Source organism: Pinus tabuliformis, chromosome X, assembly GCF_031772625.1.
Source record: "Pinus tabuliformis cultivar Carrire ecotype Pingquan chromosome X, CPIR1, whole genome shotgun sequence".
Classification (NCBI taxonomy): domain Eukaryota; kingdom Viridiplantae; phylum Streptophyta; class Pinopsida; order Pinales; family Pinaceae; genus Pinus; species Pinus tabuliformis.
Window position 1 is genome coordinate 261,782,561 of NC_142308.1, and position 26,170 is coordinate 261,808,730.

Consider the following 26,170-nt stretch of genomic DNA (forward strand, 5'->3'; position numbering starts at 1 on the left):
TCCCCCTTTGAAAAGGTGGGTTGCCTTGCACAACACTTTAAAGACCTATATAATAAAAGGTTATGACTTCCACTTTCCCACGTTTAAAAATAATTAGCATGGTAACTATTTTTTATGCATTCAATTTGTGTAAAAAAGAATAAAGGAAAAATTTTTATCGAGCCGGTCAAACGCAGGTCGAATCGCTACGAACTTGGGTTGGTGTGTGCGAAAATTGGACCCAAAATACGCGCACCGGTCAAACGCACGCTACACGTTGAAAGCAAAGCACACAGGGCTCTGCCAATTTCAGCGGAGGCCTGAGTCTTGCGAGATTCGGACTCGAAATCTCTATGAAGAGTGAAATGGACACCAGTTGCTTTGCGCCCAAGCTGCGCATGCCCGATTGCAGATATAAAGGATTCTGCTAACAATTCTCGTTCTGCAATTTCTGCATCTGGAGTCGTCCAGAAAACCGGCCTTTATGACGCCCGGTATTTCATTTCTGCTAATATGATTTAGAATTTCAATCCTCGAATTATGTTTTTTTAGCTTGAGACGTTGGGAGGCAAAAGTCAGTAGGAAGGCTACGGGAATCAGAAATGCCTACATTTTCCGCCTTCGCACTTGACAGATTGATAGAACCCAGTGTTAATGACAAGACTCTTTCGGATAAAGAACAAAAGAATCCGTCAAGAAATGGAAAGGCGACTCCCCTTCCGGCTTTTGCTTCACCGACTCTGTACACTACGCCGCAATCTACCGCCATTCCTTACGTTTCCCCGTCTTTAACCGCATCTCCTTATGTTATCAATCATAAAAGACGCCGACCTCCCCCTTCCGCTGTGCAGAAATTTGAAGCCAAAGATGCTCCCCGCCAAAATGGTTTTCATGTTGTTAACGGAGCTCAAGAATGTGACAATGAAAGCAGGGTGAACGATGAAAATAGGGCAACTGGAGAAATTAGTGTCCAGGATGAAAATTTGGTAAACGGAGAACTTAGGGTTCGGGATGAAAACAGGGTTAATGGAGAAATTATTGTTCCAGATGGAAACAAGCTTATAGGAAAAGGCGTTCTAAGAGAAAATAATTCTGTAAACCAGGAAGCCAAGGGAGTTTTGAGCGAAACTGATTTGAAATTCTCTCACGTGACTGAAAACACACTGGTGAAAATAGAAAATAAGGGATTAAAAGGGGGGGAAGTCAAGGGCTTGTTGAAGGAAATTGATTTGCAATGCGGCCGAGTCTGCGAGAAAACGTCTGTTGAAGCCGGAAATAAATTGAAGTTGTATTCGTCACCGGGGGCTTTTTCGATTCCAAGAGAGTATTTGACCTCAAACGAAACGTCGATGGAGTTTGTTTCAGCCAATGGTAGAGATGGCAACAGGACGATTACAGTTCCAGGTAGGAATGAAGATGAGACCATAGGCGGACTAAATGAAGTTAATGACTATAATTTGGCAGAAGGTGAAGACTGCTCGGAAAGTAATGCAGAGGAAGTGTTTCAGAGGTCTCCAGGTGATGCTGATTGTACTCCAAGGACAACTCGAAGTGTGTTTTTTGATGCCGAGGATGGTGAGGAACCTTCTCCGATAAGCTTTTTGCATTGTTTTATCATCGAAAATTCGTTTGTAAATCCATCTTATTGCCGTGGATACTATTCAAAGTTGAAATCTGAAATACTAGAAATGAAAAACCGAGTTGACATTGCTGAGTAAATTGTTAACTATTGAAAACTATCTCAGTGAAGACTTATGTTTGCTTTCTTTGTTTTGTTTTTTTCGTCCAGTTTCTGAATATTACTGACAAAACATTTCATAAGCAATTTGATCCACTGATCCTTTTGTTATGCCTGTCTCAAAGTGATATTTGAAATCGTCTTCTACTTACTTGCATCTGGGATAACGAAGTCTGAAGCAAACCTAAATTTATACTTGCCAATTCTGCTGCCCATGAAGGAGAGAATGCTGCTATAAAATGTGTCTTCTTTGAAGTAATCTCTGTAGCAGTTAACCGAGTATTTCTGAAAGACATGCCATTTGCCATTCTTCACAGTGAATGGCTTATATCTTATAAAGGCTCCGCAACTGTGATTCATGATTGGCCACCATTGACGTATGTTTCAATCTAATCTGTCTTTCCATCTTTCAGATCTCTCCACTGAATATATGTCACTGCAAAGTCAGACCTCAGAGAGCTACAGCTCAAGGATGCAATTTGAAATTGATGCGTTGAGATCAAAAATGTATATAGAGATAGAAAGAAGCACGAGGGCCGAAGAAGCTTTATCTCTCTGGCAGAATTGGTGGCAAGAAATGTTAGAGAAGTTTTCATTGATTGGGCTGTCATTGCCATCAATTGAAATCAGTGCATCATCTCAAGGAGAGAAAGCAAGGCTAGCAGACTTCGCTGATGATGTCTGTGGACAGCTTGCAGTTGCAAGGATGGTGGCACAAGCAGTTGGGAGGGGTTCACTGAGAGCAGAACTAGATCAAGAGATGAAGATGCTGATTGATAGTAAAGACTTTGAGATTTCAAGGCTGCGCGATAAACTCCAGTATTATGAATTGGTCAATCGGGAAATGTCTCAAAGAAATCAAGAAGCAATAGGTAAGACTGGCATTTATTCCATGGGTTTTGTTTTTTTAGACAGTTGTTATTTAAATCTTTCTCCACTACTGATGTAGGACTTTCAAGTAGTGCCTTTTACGGATGCTTCTGAGTTACCTGTCTTTTGGTGATCGAATTGTATTATTTAATAAGCATTTCTTGCTCTAATATATGTCTGTAGTACTGTCCTCTTTAATCATAACGTGCAAAGAGCAGCAACATTAATTGTTGGATTATTTCTATTTTGCACTTCTAGAACTTGGACGCAGACGCCGGCGAGCACAGAAGAAAAAGCAGAAATGGATTTGGAGTTCTATTGGCATATCAGTTGCTGTTGGCACCATAGCTGTAGCATACACTTACATTCCATGGGCTGAAATAAAAGATTGGGCATTTTCAATGCGCACACAATCTGACATCCATGGAACAACACCTGATCCTGAGATATAATCATTATGTTTTGCAGGACGAGGTGGGGTGAGTGCTCATTTCAGATTTTGGTAATTAGGTCATTTATTCACTAGAGGAATATTTTTTTGGACAATTTCAAACCATATTTTTTAACTAGTTAGATAATCAGCAATATGTATTGTTGGACTTCAGATTCATTGTATGAGGATATAAAAACAATAGAGTCTTGAACAAAGCAAGTCCAATGAATGAAGGGAAGAATCCTCTGGTCCTCCTTTTTTATTCCTTGATTCGGTTGTCCAAAGCAAGAGTGTATAAAACGAACTACATATAAGTTTTTGTTTCTTCTAATCTGTTAATGTTTTCACAAATTCGTAAACTGTAACTGCGGAGACAATTCTTATGTCAAAGGTTCTATTCAGTGGAAGTCCTCAATGACAGAATAAAATTCATAAGTAATATTATAGAACACTATCTATTGGAACATGCATTTGCCATGTTGTGTTGCACAAACCATTTCTTGACCATTCCAAATACATATCTGATTCACTGTTGACTAATACTCCTTGATGCTCTTCTTCTTGTATTTGGCCCTTATTTATCCTTCTTCAATTGAGTGATCTTCAAGCTGCCTCTTCTTGTCATCTTAGTTCTGATTCCATGTTGAGAAATCTAGGACAGCTAGATTAGGGTGAATTTCTCTTTACATTGATAACTGCTTGTGATGTTCATTACTTCAACTTGTAGTATTTATAATTAGCTTCTTCTTCTCTTGATTATTATAACGTTCTTATCATCAAACAACTACCAAACTATGAAGATCAATAACACAAGTGGACACAGGATATAGGCTGCTAGCCAGGGCCAAAACTTCTCCTAGAGAGGAAACCCACAAGAATTCTTCTTTTATAGAATCTTCAAATGATGAATTCCAAGAATTTTAGACCCAAAACAAAGACCCCTCCAAGACCAAGTCAACCTTCCTTCTTGATGAGCTTCCTTGCACAACTTCCAACAACAAATTTCGACCTTCCAGCGACTTTGATCCTCTGCAATAATTTCGGTCTTCACTGCAGGTTTGCAATTTTCGATCCCTCTTGCAACGTAGCTTCAACTTTGCACGTGTGGGATGAAGAGGCTCTTTTAGGCGTCCTTTCTCCTTCGCTTGGATTGATTCTTTTTCCTTGACAAATAGATGAAGTGTCTTGCCTTTTGATCACAGATCTCAGCTTTCCTTGGAGATCTGAAATTTTGTCGTTGATGCTGCAGAAACCCTAGCTTCCCTTTTGCACGTGTGAGAGGGATTGACCCAAAAACTTCGATTTTTGTTGTCTTCTAGTCTTTGACTTACTCTTCGCCTCCTTTTTTTCTGTTCTTCTTGTTATGATTGAACTTGCTTGGATGAATTCCTCAAATGGGGTCGAGTTCCTTCTTATATATAGGCTTCTTGTGAGGCTCGAATAGCCCTAATGAGGCTGACTTGGTCCTGGAGGGAGATCTTTGACAACTTTTGACTTAAAATAAATTCTGACTTTATACAAAATGCCCAAATAGGCTCTAATACATATGACAATGACTTTTTTGACTTTATGACAAATTCTAGAAGCACACAAACCCATGGGCATGAAACCCATGCTATAAAAATAACAATAATAATTTTCTTTTCTCTTTACATCAAATATATAAAATCAGTAGTACATAGAATATTATGAGGACCGAACCTAGTTACAAATTTCAATAGACAGAACAAGAAGGCATGCACCTCTCCTTAAGACATGCCTCCTCTTAGAATAGGTAACCTCATGCAAAAAACACCTAATCTAAGGCTACTCTAAATGTGGAACAGCAGTTCTCTCACTGCGACAGTAGAACCTAATCTAAAACTGAAAAGGCATCAATTTTGATTTTATAACAGCATCTAAAATTAGAGCTATGCTATGGCTGGCACAAGCATACCTACAGCATGCATGCACGTTCGACCTCACTGTCCATATATTCTGCTGCTGTGCCTAGGTAATGTTGCTTCTATCCATGCTCAAGATGCCTTCCCTGCTGTGCACAGACCCCGAGCCTTGGATCTGCAGTAGCCCGCGATCTCTGCTTAACCACCTCTGCTGGGGGAAGAGCAGTGACCAAGAAATCACAGGTAAAACTATAAGATTCTTGCTACCCCCTTTAAAATCTTTTGGCCTGTTTCTCAACCCTCCCCACCTTGCTATATACTGCAACCCCTTGTTATATATTCATCCCTTTGATATCTTCTGTAGTTCCTACAACAAAATTTAGCAACCCCAAATGATTTTAATTCCCAAGCATCAAGGGGCCGGACTTCTGCAACTCAGTAAGGCTATCCATTGTCACCACACTAGCTCTTCCTCTCACATTTGGTAGGCTCTTCTCCAACTCAGGGGAGGCTTCCCTAAAGGGTAAGATATCTAAGGCTATAGAGTGGGGGCACAAGGTGATTTAGTGAAGAGTTAGCCTAAGCAAAATGGGTGGTAGTAATCTAATGGACTAATGTGTGTGTGAGAGGGGAAAGATGGAGGGAAATCCAAACACCAAGTGTCTAATCAAACCTGGGCAGATGGAGTCAAGGAAGCATAGATTAAAGAATGCAACTACATAAAAATGTAAGGCAATAGGGTTTGATATGCATGCTTTAAATCAGTCTTAGCTTGCTGATTTATATAGCAGAAAATTACCTTTTTAGGCTAAGGGTGCCATACTTAAACATTTTGTTAAAATTGGCAACTAGGGCCAAACTCCATGTGGGTCATCTTATTAATGGAAGTTGATATTTTTCTTGGATCCCTCTCATCAAGAGGTGTAGGATTGATCTAAAGATCATTCGATTCCGATAAGTATTCATGGAGATATGAATTTATTTGTGTTATGGGACAATTCGTCAAGGTCGGCCAAAAACCAAATAAACCCTGCTTGTGTTCAACGTTTTAGTATAAATAGAGGTGGCATTCAAGTCATTTCAACACACTTGGGATCTCTTCCTCTCTATTTGTCTTTGGGTTTTAGTAGGAGGAGAGATCTTAAGGGATAACGTTGTCCTAATCCAGAGGGTAGACGCCGGAACTACCGAGAATTGCCAGAACTGTTGGAACTGTCGGGAAAAGCCGAGAATAGCTGGAATTGCTGGAACTGCCGCGAAAAGTCGGAACTGCTAGAATTGCCGCGAAAAGTCGGAACTGCTAGAACTGCCGGGAATAGCCAGAACTATCGGGAAAAGCCGGAATTGCGGGGAAAAGCCGGAATTGCCAAGAAAAGCTGGAACTGTCGGGAAAAGCCGGAACTGCTAGGAAAAGCCGGAACTGCCGGGAATAGCCGGAACTGTCGGAACAATCGGGAAAGCTGACGCAGAGGGCAGAAGCTGGAACTACCGGGACAAGCCGAAACTGCCGAAATTGTCAGAATAGCCGTAACTGGCGGGAACAACCAGAATTGCCGGAACTGCCGGAACAAGTAGGAAAGCTAACGTAGAGGGTAGAGGTCAGAACTGTCGGGAATAGCTGGAATTGCTGGAACTGCTAGGAACAGCTGGAATTGCCAGAACTGCTAGGAACAACCGGAATTGTCCGGAACAACGGGAATTGTCGGGAACAACCGGAACTGTCGGGAACAGCGGGAATAGCCGGAACTGCCGAGAACTACCGGAACAGCTAGAGCATCTGTCTTTGAAGGAGAGCAGCATGCAAGGAACAACTAACTAACATTGGGACAGTTGTATGGTACTTAGTAGCAAATACACCAAGCATGCAATGTTACAGCTAGCATGCAAGGGACAACTAGCATGCAACAACAAGCATGCTAAGGACAACAAGCAAGCAAGATGCAGCCAACACATAGGTCAGTATGGCTACATGGTGTAGCAATGGCACATAATGCAATACAGTGATGGGTACAATCATGATTAATGAAGCGTGATGAGATGCAACATAGTGATGATGGGTGCAACATGGTGCAGCGCGGTGAGGTGCAGCATGATGACGAAATACAGCACAACGTTAGGTGAAGGAGTTACCTTGGAGAATCTGTTGAAGCAGCATGTCTTCAACTGATCTCATGTATCATCTTCTTAGAGATGATCTTTGCTCTTATCTAATAAGTCAAAGTGTTGACTTCTGTTGTAAACGTACTATCTCTCTCTCTCTCTGTTGAACTATTGAAGAACATATAAGAAGAATTGATCAAGGGTTTCCCCACATTGGGGTTTGTCCCTGGCATCTTGTGTCCATAAGGGCCTTAGTGTGGTGTACAAATGAAGTTTAGGGGGTCTCAACAACCATTACAATAAAGAGAGAGCTACTCTTTATAGAGTGAGTCCCTTCCCTCACACAAAATATTATTATCCTTCTAATTAGATCCATGACAAGTCAAACAAATAGTAAAATATCGAAGTAGTTAGATCTCTCTTCAATCCATGGTTGACCAAATCAAGGCATGTGGACACTAGCATCTCCATGACAACTTGCCCTCATCCAAAAATAGTAGTGAAAAGAATGAGATAATGCTCATGAGGTGTGGCGTACTACTAAAAGGCACCATACCATGTCAAATGTCGAGTGTTTACACGGAATGCGTCCTCCAAAAATGGATAAAGCAAAATATAATTAAATCATGTTCAACCTAGGGGGATGTGCTCAAGGGTCTACTTAGGAAATCTCACCAAGTGCACCCTCCAAGGTGCATGAGGGAGATAACAATAAAATGATGTTCCAAGGCGAAAGATCCATAATATTAAATTATAGGTATGTTCTATGCTTAGAGAAATTTATTTCAATTTTCATAGTTGGCTCAATATCTTTTCCAGATTAGCATTCACATCAACATTAAAGTAAATTGCAGATAGAACATAAACATAGATCACAGAAGACAAACCAAGACAAGAGGACACAAGATGTGGCGCTAGCCAGGGACAAACCCCAATGTGGGGAAACCCTTGATTAATTCTTCTTATATGTTGTTCAATAGTTCAGTAGAGAGAGAGAGAGAGAGAGAGAATACATTTACAACAAAAGTCAACACTTTGACTTATCTAAATAAGAGCATAGATCATCTCTAAGTAGATGATACATGAGGTAACTGAACTCAGTTGAAGACATACTGCTTCAACTGATTCTCCAAGGTGACTCCATCGCCTTGCTGCACCTATTGTTGTGCTGCTCCTCATCATCATGCTGCACCCATCATCACTATGCTACATCTCATCATGCTTCAACAATCATGACTGTACCATGTACTTGTTGCACCAAGTATCATTGTTGTCCCAAGTACTATTGCTGCACCTTGCTGCACCATGTACTTGCTGTCCCATGTGCCATTGCTACACCATGCTTGCCACTAATGTCCCATGTGGTATTGCTGCACCACACTGTCACACTACTAGCATTGTTGTCCCGCTGTTAGTGATTGTTGTTCCTATGATTGCTTGCGGCACCAAGCACCATTACCTAGCTGTCCTATTTACCTTGTTCCAACAAGCACCATTGCCTAGCTGTCCCACTGTAAGTGATTCTATGATTGCTTGCTGTCCCATTTGTGTTTGCAGCACAATGTTTGCTGCTGTCCCATTGCTACAGCAACCCAACATACCTTAAACTACCTTAATGACTAGTCAAGGTAGATGGCTGCCTCCTCATGCTGCTGTGAGCATATGGCAGCCCCTAACACTTCCACCTGGCCTATTTTGGAGTGGCCTACCACAGACCTTTGCCGCACACACACCAAGCACCTAAATTGCATGCTTCAATTATGCGTAGAAGCTAGGGCTAGGACTGCGGCTAGGGTAGATAGATTAGCCACCTTTCCTCCTGCGTTTAGGGCTACTTCCTCTTAGATTTCTCTCACACTAAAACCCAAGACACGTGGAGAGAAATCAAGAGAGAAGTGTGTGTGAACTGAATCTCAAGTCATCTCCTTTTATACTAAAACGTTGAGCACATGTGTGGGCTATTTGGTTGCTGGTCGACCTTGACGAATTGTCCCATAACACAAATAAATTCATATCTCCATGAATACTTATCAAAATCGGATGATATATAGATCAATCCTACACTTCTCAATGAGAGGGATCCAAGAAAAATATCAGTTGCCATAAATAAGATGACCCACATGGAGTTTGGCCCTAGTTGCCAATTTTAACACTCCCTCTCAACTAGGGAGAACTCCATCCGCTGATCCATCTGTCCGACTATACTATCTCGATTCTCTGCCATCAGTGCTCTGCACTGCACTGCTAAACCATGAAGAAGAAGAATTGATCGAGAATGTCTCATACTATTCTCTACTGACCCAAAGTCAGTTCCATATGAAGAGAGTGTGGGATTAGTTCCAAAAGAGAGTGAGTTATGTCACTCTTACTGACCCGAAGTCAGTTTCATTGATCCTAGATCAATATCACAAGAGAGTGTCTCAAACCACTCATACCGATCCCAGATCAATGGAGGTCATCCTAGCATAGGGAGTACGGTAGATACAATGATGCGTCCATCGATAGTACCACTATGGTCCCTAACCCCATTTCCTTGCTCATTGGCCAGATGAGAGGTACTTCACATGAGTTCCAGACTGCATGGGTAGGATGCCTCGACAGGAGAACCACTCATCCTGTCCCTAAGTCGCCATGGGGTATCACAAGGGAAGGTTGAACCATTCACCCTGTACACTGCGCACCATTATGGGAGGGTGAGTCGTCCTATGGTTGCTTGTTGCTCCAAGAAGTACACCAAGCCCCCAGAGCTCCCAGAGCTCAATGCATGCATCATGCAGGACCCTCATAAGAGGGTCTCTCAACGACTCTGGCAAGTCTTTTGGGAAAGTCACAAATTTGACCTTTCCCGTGGCTTTGATAGAATGTCTGCGACTTGTACATCAGTCTCAATGCGATGGAGCCTCCTCGCTCATTGACGTACCATATCCCAGATAAGGTAGTATCTGATGTCTATATGCTGGAGCAATCATAGAATACGGGATTCCTCAACAATCGAATCCCCCCCTGGTTGACACAGAAGATCACGGTGGTATCCATCATGTGTACAAATAGCTCACTGAAGAGCTTCCACAACCAGGCAGCTTCACACGAGATCATACTCGTAGCTATGTATTCGGTCTCAGTGGTGCTCAAAGCAACCGTCTTCTGCTTCTTGCTCATCCAGGATATCGAAGCAGAACCCAAAGAGAACCAACACTTAGAAGTGCTCTTGCGATCCTCCACACTGCCTGCCTAGTCAGCATTTGAATAATCATGTAGCTTCACATTTTCGGCAGTGTATCTTAATCCATGAGAGATTGTGCCCTAAAGATATCTCAGAAGATTCTTGGCACCAATCCAGTGAGGTTCAACCATATATGAGCTCATCATGCTAACTGCAAAACATATGTCCGGACAGAAGTTCACCAAGAACATCAATGTGAACGAGTTTATGAAACTTAGAGGCATTTCCCAAATTTGGTCCAACATTACTACCACATAACTTCTGAAAGTTAAGCTCCATCGAGGGAGTCACAAGCTTGAAGTTTACCATTCCAAATCCGAAATCCAATTCCCTCTTACTTCTGCAAATGAGAGGGTCTGCATGTGTCAGAAATAGGTCGTCCTCAGAAGGTGCCGATATGAGAGGTCTATCATCGACAACCTTCGAGCAATGGTTTGGATTGGCTTCACTCGTGAATCTCAGCTTCATCAGACAGCTATCAATCCTCTCATACTAAGCCGAGGGTGTTTTGCTTCAAGCCATAGAGGGCTTTCTTCCACTTGCACACATGAGATTCGCGATCATGAATCTCAAACCCCTCAGGTTGTTCCAAACCTGTGGACCTGCTATATGAGGAGAATGGTCCCCTTGTAAGATTTTCCTTCGTTATATCTTAGACATGTACCTTCATGCTCTTTTTTAATTCAGGTATCCCTGTCACCATCTGACTCACATCGGGTAAGGCCCCATAACGTAGACCTCCGGTGCTATAGATGAGACGTGTCAACTGACATGGTCCCCAATGGACCATCCTGTGCTAACCCTGAACCCATGAGTAAAAGCATCTTTGAAAATTCTATTTTCAAACATGTACCTTTCCATCGATGAATACCACCATGAGACCTTTGACTTCCATTGCTAAAACAGACACCAGGTTCTTCTTGCGATCAGGTACATAAAGAGATTCTTGTAAATGAATTGAGTTACCCTCATCAATTGAGAGGTAACATTCCTTACACCCTTTCCGGGATAGGTGGCATCGACTCCAAGTATAATCCCACATTTGTTTCCATCTCTACCAAATTAGAGAGAGCACACTTCTATTCGATGAAGTGCCTTGAAGCACTACAATCAATAAGCCAGATTCCCAAAGAGTCTGGAGGATAGGGCCAATACAAGATAACACTTCTTTATCTTATCAGAAACAACATTTAATTCTTCATACATGGGGTTCCTTGATGACTTGCATTACATGTCATTCCTCCGATTATTGAATATGTCCCTGGAATGATTGTTATCATCATCAAGTGATGTGTCCCTGCCATTCAGACACTCCTTCGCATAATGGCTGAACTTATTACAAACAAGTCATTTGCCTTTCCTTCCACTCTTAGATTCGAACTTCCCATTGAAGCGATCTTTAGGTAGGGCATTAGAAGCTTCTGCTGTGCCACTATGATAATTCTCTGCTTCGACTTCACCCTTGGTGAATTTAAAGAGGGATGAGGAATCCATTGATCCTTTTGTCCTTACCCAACTGCCTTCAGTGGTTGCTTTTTCACTCTTGCTTGGGCTTTGTCTTCACCTCAACTTTGATACCATGTTAAATTTTAGGTATATGTTCTATGCTTAGAGTAATTTATTTCAATTTTCATAGTTAGCTCAATATCTTTTCCAGATTAGCATTCACATCAGCATTAAAGTAAATTGCAGATAGAACATAAATATAGATCACAAAAGACAAGCCAAGACAAGAGGACACAAGATGTGACGCTAGCCAGGGACAAACCCCAATGTGGGGAAACATTGATCAATTCTTCTTATATGTTCTTCAACAGTTCAGCAGAGAGAGAGAGATAGTACATTTACAACAAAAGTCAAGACTTTGACTTATCTAAATAAGAGCATAGATCATCTCTAAGTAGATGATACATGAGGTAGTTGAACTCAGTTGAAGACATACTGCTTCAACTGATTTTCCAAGGTGACTCCATCGCCTTGCTGCACCTATTGTTGTGCTGCTCCTCATCATCACATTGCACCATGCTGCACTCATCATCACTATGCTGCATCTCATCATGCCTCACCAATCATGGCTGTATCATGTACTTGCTGCACCAAGTATCATTGTTGTCCCAAGTACTATTGCTACACCATGTACTTGCTGTCCCATGTGCCATTACTGCACCGTGCTTGCCACTGCTGTCCCATGTGGTATTGCTGCACCACGCTGTCACACTACTAGCATTGTTGTCCCACTGTTAGTGATTGTTGTTCCTATGATTGCTTGCGGCACCAAGCACCATTACCTAGCTGTCCTATTTACCTTGTTCCAACAAGCACCATTACCTAGCTGTCCTGACTCCTAGCCACATTAGAAAGTGTTTGCTAACCAATATTGCGGCCTCACCCAAATTTCAAACTTGGCTAACTTGCCTAGCATGGCTTTTGGGTGGTTGAAATAGGCTTAGGAGGGGTAGTCTCTCTGAGTTGACCTCAAGTCTCCTCTGTGTTAGGGGGCAAGTCTATCGATTCTCCCAATACAAAAAAAAGTAGGGATCTCAAGCTATCAACTTCGAATGAGATAAAATGGATCAATTTAACTATTAAATGGTTAAATCGACATCAATATGTGTGCACAAAGGTTAACGCGGAAATAAAACTATAGGACAACCTCATAATTGTCACCAACATATTAAGACAACATGAGCATGTGCACCAATGAGAGGTGGTCCGACAAATGTTGTACCATGGAAATAAGTTGTATCTCCAAGGAAAGACCTCCATGATAACAACACAATGACAAAATAGAAACTCCACCTAGGTTTAAACCTAGGGTGCACCACCAAAGGACTATATCATGATTAATACCTCATCAAACCATAGATAAATGCTTGATCGTTACAGATTTATGTAGTACCTTCCCCATTCCCCCAAATCTAACTTAGGAAAAAGTACATCAATAAGGGCATTGACATCCTTGAACACATCTCCATCTGGGTGATGCTAGCAATGTTACAAATGTCAAGTCATATCACTTAAGGAAATCCCACCAATGCAAAGTGCACTAACACAACACATCTGTCTAACCACATCAACATCATAAGAGAAGGGGACAAGAGAAAAGTGTTATCTTCATTGAGCATCAAGTGTGTCCCTACCACGCATCAGCACAAGAGGACCATGTAAAACAGCCCCTTCTAGGGACAAACTAAATCATCAAATCAACATACCACGCAAAAGTCACTTGGAAACTAAAACAACGTCATGAAACATTTAGCTCCTAACACCATTGTCTAACCCCTTTGGGGGTAGAACCATTATCCATATCCAGGATAAGCATATCAACAACACCAAAATAAAATAACATGCTGCACAACCATCAAATATGCAACCAAGGGATGATCAAAATGGCGAACACATATTTGAAGACTGGCAAGCCAGCAAGCATAATCCTCCAACCAAGGATAAACGAGGAGACTCCCCAAGGCCAAAGACCTGAAATGGCAAGGAGAAGAAGCTCAATGAAAATGTCTTCCCCAAGGCAATCTAAAAGCTCCAAGGAACCAGCAAAAAACTCTATCAGTGTGATGAAAATCACAATGTGGAACCTCATATGATGTGAGGTGTAACAGTTTCAATCATTTCAAGAACCTTCGGTCTTGAAACAGCCTTTCCAAGTCTTTATTATTTATAATTTTCTTCTCATTCTAATATAGTGATGACTACACTTTGGGCATTTAAACTAATTCTTGGAAACACCAAACCTACAGTATTGGAAAACAATCTATGACCATATTATCCATAATTGCATATAGACAAAGATGATTACTTCAACAACCTCACCAGATATATATTCTATTCTGTCATTCGATATAATGCTTAATCAAATCTGTGTTGCCTTTTAAATCTGCTTCTATGGTCATTGTGGCGTTCCCAACTTGATAGTGACTCATACTAATGACCAATCCTTCCGTTTCTGCCAAATTAGTAGATGAATACCCTAGACTAATGCATTATAAACATACTCCTCAAAGAATCAATAGACATTTAGTGCATTATAAACATACTCCTCAAAGAATCAATAGACATTTAAGCTGTAGAATTAGTAACGAGAGCTAAGGCTTTGTTATGTAATTTTTTTCTAACTCTACTTGTATTTGGTGTGATTATCACTGTTCCTAAACGTGTAGTTGTAGCTTAGTTAACTTCAATTGAAATAAAATCATACCACATTTAGGCTATATTGTGATCTTCTTTATGAGGCATTTTCATACGATGTATTTCCTTATTTAATAGGAAAGGAGCTATCTACAAGTATACATGGGCTTATCTCTTGTTTAAAATTTAGGTTATCGTATTTTTAATTTGTTTTTAGGTGAATTATGTTGTTGTATAGAAACTATCCTTGATTCACTGATGTAGAAACTATGAATTTTCAGCAATAGAACGTACTGGAATTTTTGGCCCATATACATTAAATGAAGTCCCGATTTTTATTGTATCTGTTATGCTATCTTCATTTATGCTCTATTATGCCCCACTTTCCCAAAATCTGTAATCTATATTTTGGTTTAAAATGTTTCATAATCTTGATTCTCTTATCATGTACACATGTGGATTCTGGATTGATATTTTGTCTCTTTTTTCCAAAGAGAAGAAGGCATAATTTTTTTCTTTCCCCAAAATAAAAGAATTACATTTTGTAAATTTCCCAGGTCACAGGGGTATTGGTATGATCCGACAGCCAGAATCTGGACTATAGGGACAAAAATCAGAAACTTCTCTGTATATTTCTCTGATAGAAAGATGAACTTGAAAGTTAAAAGTTGAAAACAGCTTTTGACTATGCCTGAAATGCTGAGGCAGAATTTGAAAGAAAAGCTGCATACACTAAAACCAATAAAAGGTCTTATGGAGCAGTTGTCCAAGATGGTAGGATTTCCTCAACCCTATCTCTGGATGCTATCAATGAGGGAGAACCTCGTGCTCTTTTAGTTTTTCTGAAACCCAGCAAAACGATTTAATTTCCCAATAAATTTTTATACCCAGAATTTAATTTTTGCAAAAAACTCAAATCTGAATTCATGCACAGGAAATATTGCCGAGCTTCTAACAGATGTACACAGCGGAAATAGAAATCAAGCACATTAAATTTTGACACAGCTTTTTACCTTGAAAACCCAACTTGGGAAGCCAACATTCGTGTTTGTTTTTATATCAGCTCGCAGAGGAAAATCAGAAATTTATTACAGCTACAAAACCTGTGCCAGTGTCTTGGACATGAAGCCAAACAAATCTGTTTAGATTTGTGTGCCAATCAGCAATCTCCTGCCTTGGTCTGTGCGCCAACAATGCCCAGGTCTGTGTGCCAAACTGCTGCCCTGATCTGTGTTCCAACATTGCATCGATATGTGTGCTACTGCACGCTCCTTGATTTCTGTGCACAGATCCTTGTGCAGCCCTCTTACACGTGTGGCCTGTCTCAGTTTGCATGCCTGGCTGCTTTGATCTGCATACTGCCTTTTCCTCACTCGCTGCTCCTAGGCATGCATGCCAACTTCCTTGAAGTGTGTGCTGCCTTTGGAATGCATGCCAAGATCTCCTCAAGCAATTACTTTTATAATTTTTACTTTGACTGGTGATTCACGAAGTCAGCTTCGTGATTAATGAAATCATCATCGTAATTCACGGTCTCTTCATAAATCATGATCTCAAGATCTTTAAGATTAATTAATTAATGTGCTTAGAAAAATTTAAAAGTCACTTTGCTAGGAAATTTTGTCAGACATCTTCTGCAGGCTGGACACTAAGTTTATGCAGAATCACTTGGTCGAGCTACCGAAATTTAACACTCCCTCTTAGCAAGGAAAGCGTTCTGCATCACCCCCAGTTTATCTCTGAAGAAGATGAACTTGCTTTTCATCAAGGCCTTCATGAGGATGTCTATCTCCTGCTCATTTGTAGGTACGTATTGTAGCTTCACTGTCCCCTTCTGCACGCAGTCCTAAATGAAGTGATACCTGATTTCTATGTGTTTTGACTTGTCATGAAACACTGGATTTTCTGAGAGCTTGATGTAGCTCTAATTGTCACGATGTATCACTATCGGATCCAACTCTTGATCAAACAGCCCCAAGAGTAACTTCTGAACCCAAATGGTCCCACATTATGCGAAGCTGGCTGCCATGTACTCAGCCTCTGCAGAACTCAATGCAACTAATTTTTGTTTCTTGCTGAACCAAGAAACAACTCTAGATCCCAAGCTGAAACAACAACCTGCAGTCTTTTCTTGTCAACTACGCTACCAACCCAGTCAGCATCCATATAACCCAATAGCTTCGCTCCATCTCCTCGGACATAGCTCAATCCATACTCAATGTTGATATGTGGTTGTCATTGATGTCAACCCAAGCAGCACCAGGAGATGCCCCGCTTTTGTCGACCAAAATGACTTGGCAATTCATGATGTCTTAAATCCAGATCATTCTTGTTGGATTCTCCCCATCGAGCTGTGTTAAGATTAGGTATGTTCTATGCTAGAGCAATTTATTTAAATTTTCATAGTTAGCAATCACATCAGCATTAAGATAAACTGCAGATAGAACATAACTATAAATCGTAGAAAACAAGCCAAGGCAAGAGGACACAAGATATGGCGCAAGCCAGGGACAAACCCCACAATGTGTGGGGAAACCCTTTGATCAAATCTTCTTTTATCTTCAAAATTCAGCAGAGAGAGAGAGAGAGTACATTTACAACAGAAGTCAACACTTTGACTTTATCTAGATCTAAGCATAGATCATTTCCTATAACGATGAGATCAGTTGAAGACATTTTGCTTCAACTGATACCTATCATCATGCTGCATCTGGTTCTCTAGTTGCACCACTGCATACTACATCATGCGGCTGTCCATGTCCATGATCTTGCTCAAACTAATGTGCATCATCATCATGCTGCTGCCCCTGCTAATGTATCATTGTGCTGCCCATGCACATGATCTCATAGTGCTACCCATCATGCTGCTGCCCATGCTCCATGTATTCGTTGCACAGCCCATCTACAATATATCATGTTGCTGCCCAAGACTGCATTATATATATGTGCCCAGATCACACAACGTTCTTATCTCTATGCCACCGGTTTATATGCCTAAGCAATATCACTTTCTGAACACAGTATATAATCCCTGTTGACAGCGTTCCATTATATATATGACTGTCTACTACAACATATGTCTATGACTGTGTACAACAGCGTATGTATATTTCCATGACTGTGTATATCCATGACAGTTCTTTGATGTCTCCATGACCTGCATCATATAGAGTCTCCATAGACTGCTAACTGTCTCCATGAATAAGTCTTCATGAAACTATGTGACTAGATTCTCTATTCGTGGATCTATGTTGCCGGATCCACATACATCGAGAGTGTCAACAATTTGCTACGTGCCATGACTGCACCATACCCTTCTATGCTACGAAATCCGCATACATTGAGTGTCAGCGATTTCTGTGTGCCATGACTGCACCATGCCCAACTGTGGATTCCTTTACCTTGACAGCAGCTTTGTTACTTACTGCGGCTTCATTATCATGACCCTATGCTCTGCGTATGAACAACGTATATGTGTCAACGTATATGAACAGCGTATTAATCTTTCAACCCTGCGTAAAGAACAACATATATGAACTGTGTATATAGTGTCACCATGACTACGTATTAATCTTTCAGCCCTGCGTAAAGACCAACATATATGAACTGCGTATATAGTGTCACCATGACTACGTATCAATCTTTCAGCTCTGCGTAAAGAACAACATATATGAACTGCGTAGATAGTGTCACATCGTATTAGGTTGTATGTACTGTGGCTATCTATATATGTATCCCTTTGAATGTTGTGCGATATATCTCCATTGTTGTGCATGAGTTTCCATGTCTGCGTGGAATCCTTATTATAGTGAAACCATCCGAATATTTTCACTTGTGAATATCTTGCTGCTTTGTATCATTGCCTGCGAATAGATGATTTCATAGACACGAATTTTGGGCATCACTTTGAGGGTAACTCGTTGACTGTGATTAGAGCTTTATCTGCAGCTAGGGCTTCTTCTAGGCCAGCACATTCTTTTGGTTTTCTCCTCCTCCAAAAACCCAAGACGTGGAGAGGAGATCACCTCAAGAATGTGTACAAATGATATCAAATCCTCATCTATTTATACCAAAATGAGGATGATGAATAGACACGTCGGTTGGGCTTCTAGAGCCTACATAATAGTTGGTCGGCTTGATAATAATTTCATAAACAAAATAAATTCATATCTCCATAAATACTTATCGGAATTGGATGATCTTTGGATCAATCCTACACCTCTCGACGAGAGGGATTCAATAAAAATATCAGCTACAATAAATAAGCTGACCCATATGGAGTTTGGCCCTAGTTGCCAATTTAACAAGCTGTTTCCAGTGGCATGTGGCACGCCATGGGAGCCTTCATGGTTTGGGAGTTATGATTGTTTGAAGTCAAAGGACCCAATCTGTGGGTACAAACCCTGAATGGATGGTGATGTGGCCCTCCATTATTGGCCATCTCATTAGTCAAATCAAGGAAGTAAAGTTTTTTGTCAATATCGTGGACAAAATGATTCATGAAGGGTTTCAAAGATTAAATTTTTGAGGCAATAAGCCATGAGGAGTTTTTGATTCAAGTTAAAAATTAAAACTTGATTTCTTGGGCTTGAAGCTTTCAAAACAATTCAAATTTTATTATATTCCTCCCTCCAAATTAGAAGCTCGTTGCGTCTTTTGAAGCCTCTTCAAATGTCTATAAATAGGACGAGGTTTCTCCTCCAAAATATGAACTCAACGATTATTCTCTAGTATTTTGAGATCTAAATTTCCCTGTGGCCCTGTGGGAATATTGTTGAATCAATTGACTCTGGATTGAAGAAGGGTTTTTGGCATATGATTTTGTTTTTGTTTGTGGCTTGGGTGAAGGATTCGTTTGGGTATGAATTCTTGCAGGTTGATGATTGAAATTCTGGGCCATTAAAGATTCAAATAGCACACCTACACGGCCCTCTAGGGCATTCAGTTTTACAAGACAACGAAGGTGTAATTTTTGTGGTTTCAGGTTTCTCGACCTTGCTCTAAAGAATTCACCATCTTTGCAGAACCAACAAAGAGTATTTAAGCCTGAAACCAATGTGATAACCCTACAGTTAAGGGCTGCAGTCACTAAAAGAAGGATCTGAGCTCTTGAATCCTTGTCTTATAGGAAGGTGTCCTATCGCTGGTAAATTTTAGATGCGGCGTCACTTCAAATTTCTTGTGAACAATTCTAACAGTTTAAACGGTTAGGGCATCATATATCTATGCATTGCTGCCTTAATCTTTGGCTCTTAAAGATGCAAATGTGCAACATTATTCAAGATTGGTTCTACGATCTCTTCAGCTCTAGAAATTGAAGGATGTCTTGGATTAGGATCTCATCAAAATCTTGAAGCCAATTTCTATCTGTGACCTAACAGAACTGGATGGAATTGAATGTATACTCTCGACATCTCTTGAAGGCTTAAAATATAATTGAAGTTTTTCTGTGGCCTATCCTGAAGCATTTACAAAGAATTAAAGGATACATCACAAGAAAAGAAGTTTCAAGAAATCAATGGCATTGTTTGGGAACCTTGAAGTTTTTGGCCTAGTATATATATCTGTTTCTACAGTGAGAAGATACACACCTATTGAAGACATGTTGGAAGGTGCAATCAACTATCAATCTTGGAAAACTATAGTACTTCTCATCTTGGAGGAAAATGACCTTCAGAACATGTAGAGAAAGATATTCCAGAACCAGAGGGAGTTGAGGAAAAAAACAAAGTACAAAAAGAGTGAAGCCAAAGCAAAGAGAATTCTTGTAGGCTTCATAAAAGACCACTTGATCCTCATGTTAAATGTCTAAAGACTGCCAAAGCGATGTACAATGCTCTAGTAAAATTATATGCAAGCAACAATACTAACAGGAAATTAGCCTTGAAGAGTCATCTTCGCAATATTAAAATGACTAAATCAGATTCTGTTACCTCTTATCTTATGAAAATAACTCAGGACAAAGATGAACTTGTACCCATTGAAGAGAAAATTGAAGATGTAGAATTAGTTACAGTTGGTCTAAATGGCTTCCTTCATCATGGGAACCATTTATTCAAGGAATCTGCACGTGGAAAACTGCCATCATTTGATGAACTATGGGATGATTGTATTCAAGAAGAAACTAGGTTGTTGGCTAAAAATGAACCTCAGAATGAAGAAACTCAAGCCCTTGCTGCTCGTACAAAGAAAGGGAAAGAAGGAAGGAATCCTGGAAAATTCGATAAAAATAACTTTGGAAGATTTGATAAGAGTAACTTTGGAAGATTTGATAGGAGGAACATTGCAAAATTTGATGAAAGAAATCCAAAAAGATTGGATCAAAAGAAGAAAGACATATCGAAGGTTAAATGCTTCATCTGTCATAATCTTGGTCACTATGCATCACAATGCCCTGAAAGAAAGAGGAAGGAAAAAGAGCAAGCTTCTACTGCCAATGTCAATGAAGAAGAGAATGATGTAAAGCCACCTCTAAAGAAGTCAAAGGATTTCTTCATTTAAAGAAGCTAACAATTGAAAGATAAGTATTTATCTTCCTCTCCTTCTCACATATATATATATATATATATATGGTTGTATTCTTGGTAATTTCTTCGAATTTTCTGTTATAATAAAGGTTTTTTTTTTAAAGACTGTTGTAGTGCAAGGCAATGTAGTAGGAAGAAGGAATTTCCTACAAAGGTAGAGGACTACAGAGATATTCCTTCGCTTATAAATAAAATAATTTATAAATACTCAGGATCATGGGATGATCAAAAGGAACTTATCTCTATAAAATGTTAGAGGCAAATGGGAGCCTATTAAAAACTTCTAGAAAGTAAATTCCAGAACTAGATTTGGAATATTGTATACAAAGATTGCAGAAGAATTTGAAGGATATCTGCAAGGAGGCAAGGTTAAAGACAATAACTTCATACTGTTGAATGGTGTTGTCATTGATGCCAACGTCTGTTCTTGAACGCTCTTAATATTCTTCTAGTTTTGCTTTGATCAGAACCTCCAAAGAACAAGAAGTCGTGGGAAATCCTAGATGCCTTGCATTTATTGAAGATTTCAAGGATGACGATCAGTGAATTTGCTCCCATAACCATCGCCAGTTGATTCTCCTTGTCATGTTGCTTCTAAAGATATGTGGCATGCCTCATGGTTCATCTCAATTAGGGAAATATGCTTGTTTAAAGTTAAAACCCCAAAAGTTGGTCAAGGATCCTAAACAAATGTTGGGAATATTTTTTTTACAAATTAAAATTATGGTCTCATGGCCAGCTTTGCACAAAGTTTAATATTGATATGGTATCCAAGCTACATGGCAAAGGTTACATTATGTGGTCCACAAATCCAAAATAAATTGGCAAAATAATTTGTAGGGCAAAGCTTACACTATTCTTGGTCCACAAACAACGAATTACATATATTGAGCTTTATAGTGGGTCTTGGCAGCTAAAAAGGACCAGTAGGTCTCTTGAAATTTTTATTTATTTATTTATTTCATGCAATATTTAAAAAAATAAAAAAGGGGGTCAGTTCAAATACCCTGAGCTTTTCTCGATTGCTGATTTGCCGAATATTTGGCAATCAGACGGACATGGGCGCGGTCAATTCCGTCTGATTGCCAAATATTCGGCGAATCAGCAATCGAGATAAGGATGCCCGTTCAAATATGGCCATGTCAGCTCCACTCCATGACTATATATTCGAGTTTGGACTTCACCATGATCACATTATTCTTCACCTCTGATATCTATTCTCTGTAGAGTCGTAGACTGTTCTGAGGCTATGAGAATTCACGTCTACTCGAACAGTGGCTGAAGCTGTTGGGTTGGGCATAAATTTTATTTTTTAAATGGTTTTTCATGGCTTTTCTGAGGCAACTTCGAGCCTTAAACCGAGCTTGTCACAGGCTATTTTCTGAGCTCTAATGCAAGTTTGGCTAAAGCAAATTTTTGGTCTGTCAATGGAAAGTGACAGATTTATTTGTTGATTAATTTGTGCCTCAAATATTTCTATTTGTGGTCCATGGGGTCTTGGATAGACGGTGATAGGGTGCTCTGTTAAGACATTCCTTGATGTGAAGTCACTGGTTCAATTCTCCGCCCCGATCGGGGTGATATATTGGACATGATGTAGTCCTGCCAAGCTTAATTTTTTTTTTCTTCTATTTGTCGCATCCTTTTCATGACTTCACCAGGGCACATATAAATATATCATGCACGTGGCAAAAACTCTAATCCAAAGTCTGTGACCAAGCGTAGTTTGATGCACCATGGTTGCATTGTTTGAAGTACGAAACACTCGCTCAGATATTGATACACCTATATTCACATTGGCTGGTTAATATATTGCTTGGACATGTTACCTTGAATTCAATGGACCATAAATCAATTAATCATTTGCCAAGCGACGCTTTTAAGTCCTGGCACCTTCAGGTGGATATTATTCGCCGATGATTTTATGGTGACAAATTACAACCGCATGTTTTGAGCTGTCATGAAATAAAGAATCTGAGCAACATGATTGAAAAACGAATGAATAGTAAGCAGAGCACCAAAGCATTTGGATGATTCTTATGAAAGCCACGTAAAAGTGCCGCTTATATTTTAACATTGATACAGTAAAGCTCCTGTTCTGCCGCAAGTTCTGGTAAAAACATTTATGGGCCCGTTGGATTGATTGCTGAATTGTAATAATCACATTCCAATATCAAACTCTGTATGTATGGTTTTAACTTTTGCATTATACATGCGGAATTTTAGCGTGGACTTTGTGCTTGCATAAGTGTGGACAAGGATTCTGTTCACTTATTTTGGTCTGATTAGAATATATATATATATATATATATGTGGTGAAGGTTTGAGGCAAAACAGTGATGGTTGAACAACATAATGCCTTGATTGATTGTACCTTTTCCGAGCCTTGATCTATATCATATTTGTAGCATAAGCTTTGTAAAGGCATCTCTTACTGTGATCTAAGGAAACTGATTCTGTTCAGTTATTTTGGTCTGATTAGAATGAATATATATATATATATATATATATATATATAGTGAAGGTTTGAGGCAAAACAGTGATGGTTGAACAACATAATGCCTTGATTGATTGTACCTATTCCGAGCCTTGATCTATATCATATTTGTAGCATAAGCTTTGTAAAGGCATCTTATACTGCGATCTAAGGAAACAGACCATCATCTATCTAGGCATCTCAATGTACAACAGTAAATTGAACAAATTTCTGAAGGCTACACAGTATGAAGCAGAAGTATATTCACTCAGAATAGATCTAAGATCCTTGAGGAACAATGAAAAGTAAGGACAGAAGCATAAGAGCAGAAGGAAGACATCTTCAGGCAGCCAAAGGCACCTTCAGCATACAAAGGCCTAACTTGAAGTTTGGGACATCATCCAAAGACACCTACATTTGTTTATCTAGAGGACAGAGTTGATGAATGCTGATTACTGCTAGGATTTGAAGCACATATTAGTATATTACTGATCTTGGAGTACGATTAAGCAGAGCTACTAGGGCTTGTCAGTGTGCACATGTTGGTGAGTATAAATTGATGTCATTCAAGGGTAGAGGCTGATCTGAGTTATGTTAGATGACTTAGGGTTTGTGCTTTAGTCTACACCATTGAGCAGATTATTGTGGCTATGAGGTATTAGGCTTTACAGTGCTGCTATCGAGAATGTCTTGTTGAGAACAGCATAGTGCAGTGGCTGTGTGTCAGTATTGATACTTTTGTCCATGCTGATGCATTATTTGTATGATGTCTTTGTATTAACAATGCCTAGAAATTTGAGCATGATTGTATAACGTAGTATTGGAGTGTATGACATTTGCTAGGGTTATGAAAGTAAGGTATTGATGATGAGCAATTGGCCCAGGGTTTGAAGTATATGTTGACACAAAGGACAGTGATTAGTGTTGTTGCCAGTAACAGAGATATAAGTTGAGACAGCTTGAAGCTAGTATATTAGGGTGTGCATGTGGGGTAGAGTTTGTAGTGGTGTGACTTCTTCAAAGTAATATTGACAAGCAGTTCTGTGGCAGTTGGATCAAGCAGAGGAAAATACAACTGTGATATGATGATGATGTATGCAGGCATTGTTGAAAGGAGAGGGTACTTGGCTAATATGAGCATTGAGAGCAGCTAGGGTTTGATAGTGGATTTGTTATGCAACAATCTTATGACTGTTTATGAACCGACATTTGTCATTTATGGTTGTGTGATGATTAAGCAGTGCTAGGGTTTCACAATGTTGCAGATATCAACAATTGAGTCAGATTTGATGAGCAAGTGTTATGACAGAGGAAGCAGAGGCAGTTACGTGGTTTTGGTATTGATGTTGTGTAGAGACAAACTTGTTTGAGATAGTGGACTAAGTGAGCAAAGGATGTGTACCAGGGTTCACAATTAGGGTTTGATGTTTTGTGCAAAAGTTGTATATGCTGAAGACTTTGTGCTAGTACTACAGAACGACAGAAGCCAACAGATTATTTGATCTTGTGTATTTTATTGAGCATAGGTGGATCCAGTATGAAAATTGTGAAACATGTTCTGCCAACTAATTAGGGTGCCAGGGTGGTGCTAGGACAGGTTGGAGCCTGCATAGGGCGCTAGAGTGTCTTTCCAGTTGGAGTTGGTAAATAGGGTGTTGGAGCATCCTTTGAGTTGGAGCCTGTAAACCAGGCTGTTGGAGCGTCCTTCTAGTTGCAGCTGGTAAACCTCAGGGTGTTGGAGGGTCCTTCAGGTTGGAGCCTGTAAACCAAGGGGTTGGAGCCTCCTTCAGTTGGAGCTGAGAATCTTGGAAGTTGGAGCTTCCTAATTGGTGTAAATCTTTTGAAGACAAATATTAAGAAGCGTTCAGTGGTTCGTCTCCCAGAAGGTTTCCACCTAGAATCTTTTGTCTATTGTCTTGATGTTTGTGCATTGCTGAATCATGTTTTTGACTATTCATGTGATCTAATGTTAATGATAATTAATGCTCTATGAAGATAAAAATACTAATTGAAGAGAAATACTGATTCAGCCCCCTTAGTATTTCCAACAATTGGTATCAGAGCAAGGTTCTTTCACTTGCAACTGAACAATTAGAAGGCAGATCTTAGGTGAATTACGATGGGAAAGTCAAGGAAGCAAGCCGCCAAGCGTTCAAAGGAATCAAAGGAAGTCCCTGATATTGAAATATTTTCAGAACCTATTACAGTTGACGAGGAGAAACAGGTTGGTCCAATTTCTCTATTCATTGAATCAAGTTTTGTATTTTGGAAAGGTAGAATGGAAGCATATTTGAGAGGTATTGGATATGATATATAGGATTCTGTTGTTTCTGGAAATACCTCTACCGATGAATCAAGAATATACAATTCCAAGGCCATGAGTATCATCTCAAGTGCTCTGTTAGATTCTATGAAATCCAATGTAGGACAATGGTCATATGCCAAACATCTTTGGTAATGAATTCAAAATTTTCATGTAGATCAAGATCATGTTGGTCAAGACAAAGATGATGATGATCATGCTTCAAGTCAAGTAGATTCTCATATGGAAGATTCTGACAATGAGGAAGAAGACGGAGAAGAGGAAGCGGACATGGAAAAGGTATTAATAAATGCTTTAAAAGAGTTGAAGAACATAGGGGAAGAAAATCACAGGCTCAAGGAAGAAGTCGATCAAAAGCAACAAGAACTTGATGTAGCTATTGTAGAAACTAACAGGCTCAAGGAAGAAATCAGGATGCTAAAAAGAAGGATCATGTTATTAATGGAATGGAACATGAAATTGCTATCTCAAAGAAATA

At 39.8% G+C, this 26,170-nt stretch overlaps 1 protein-coding gene across 12 annotated transcripts in view; it reads left to right on the plus strand.

Annotated features, from left to right (window-relative positions):
- The first annotated feature begins 205 nt into the window (after positions 1-205).
- LOC149139384 (uncharacterized) overlaps positions 206-26,170 on the plus strand; it is a 37,751-nt gene continuing 11,786 nt past the window's right edge. For 5 of the 12 annotated variants that reach the window (XM_089453370.1, XM_089453368.1, XM_089453367.1 and 2 more), the window contains exons 1-3: positions 206-1,554; positions 2,131-2,589; positions 2,846-3,066. In XM_089453370.1, the coding sequence (XP_089309496.1) occupies positions 582-1,554; positions 2,131-2,589; positions 2,846-3,039 (1,626 nt within the window). In that variant the 5' untranslated portion in view covers positions 206-581 and the 3' untranslated portion in view covers positions 3,040-3,066. Of the gene's footprint in view, positions 1,555-2,130; positions 2,590-2,845; positions 3,291-14,923; positions 15,230-26,170 lie in introns of those variants that run through there. The other 7 variants (XM_089453374.1, XM_089453372.1, XM_089453375.1 and 4 more) reach the window with 5 other exon arrangements.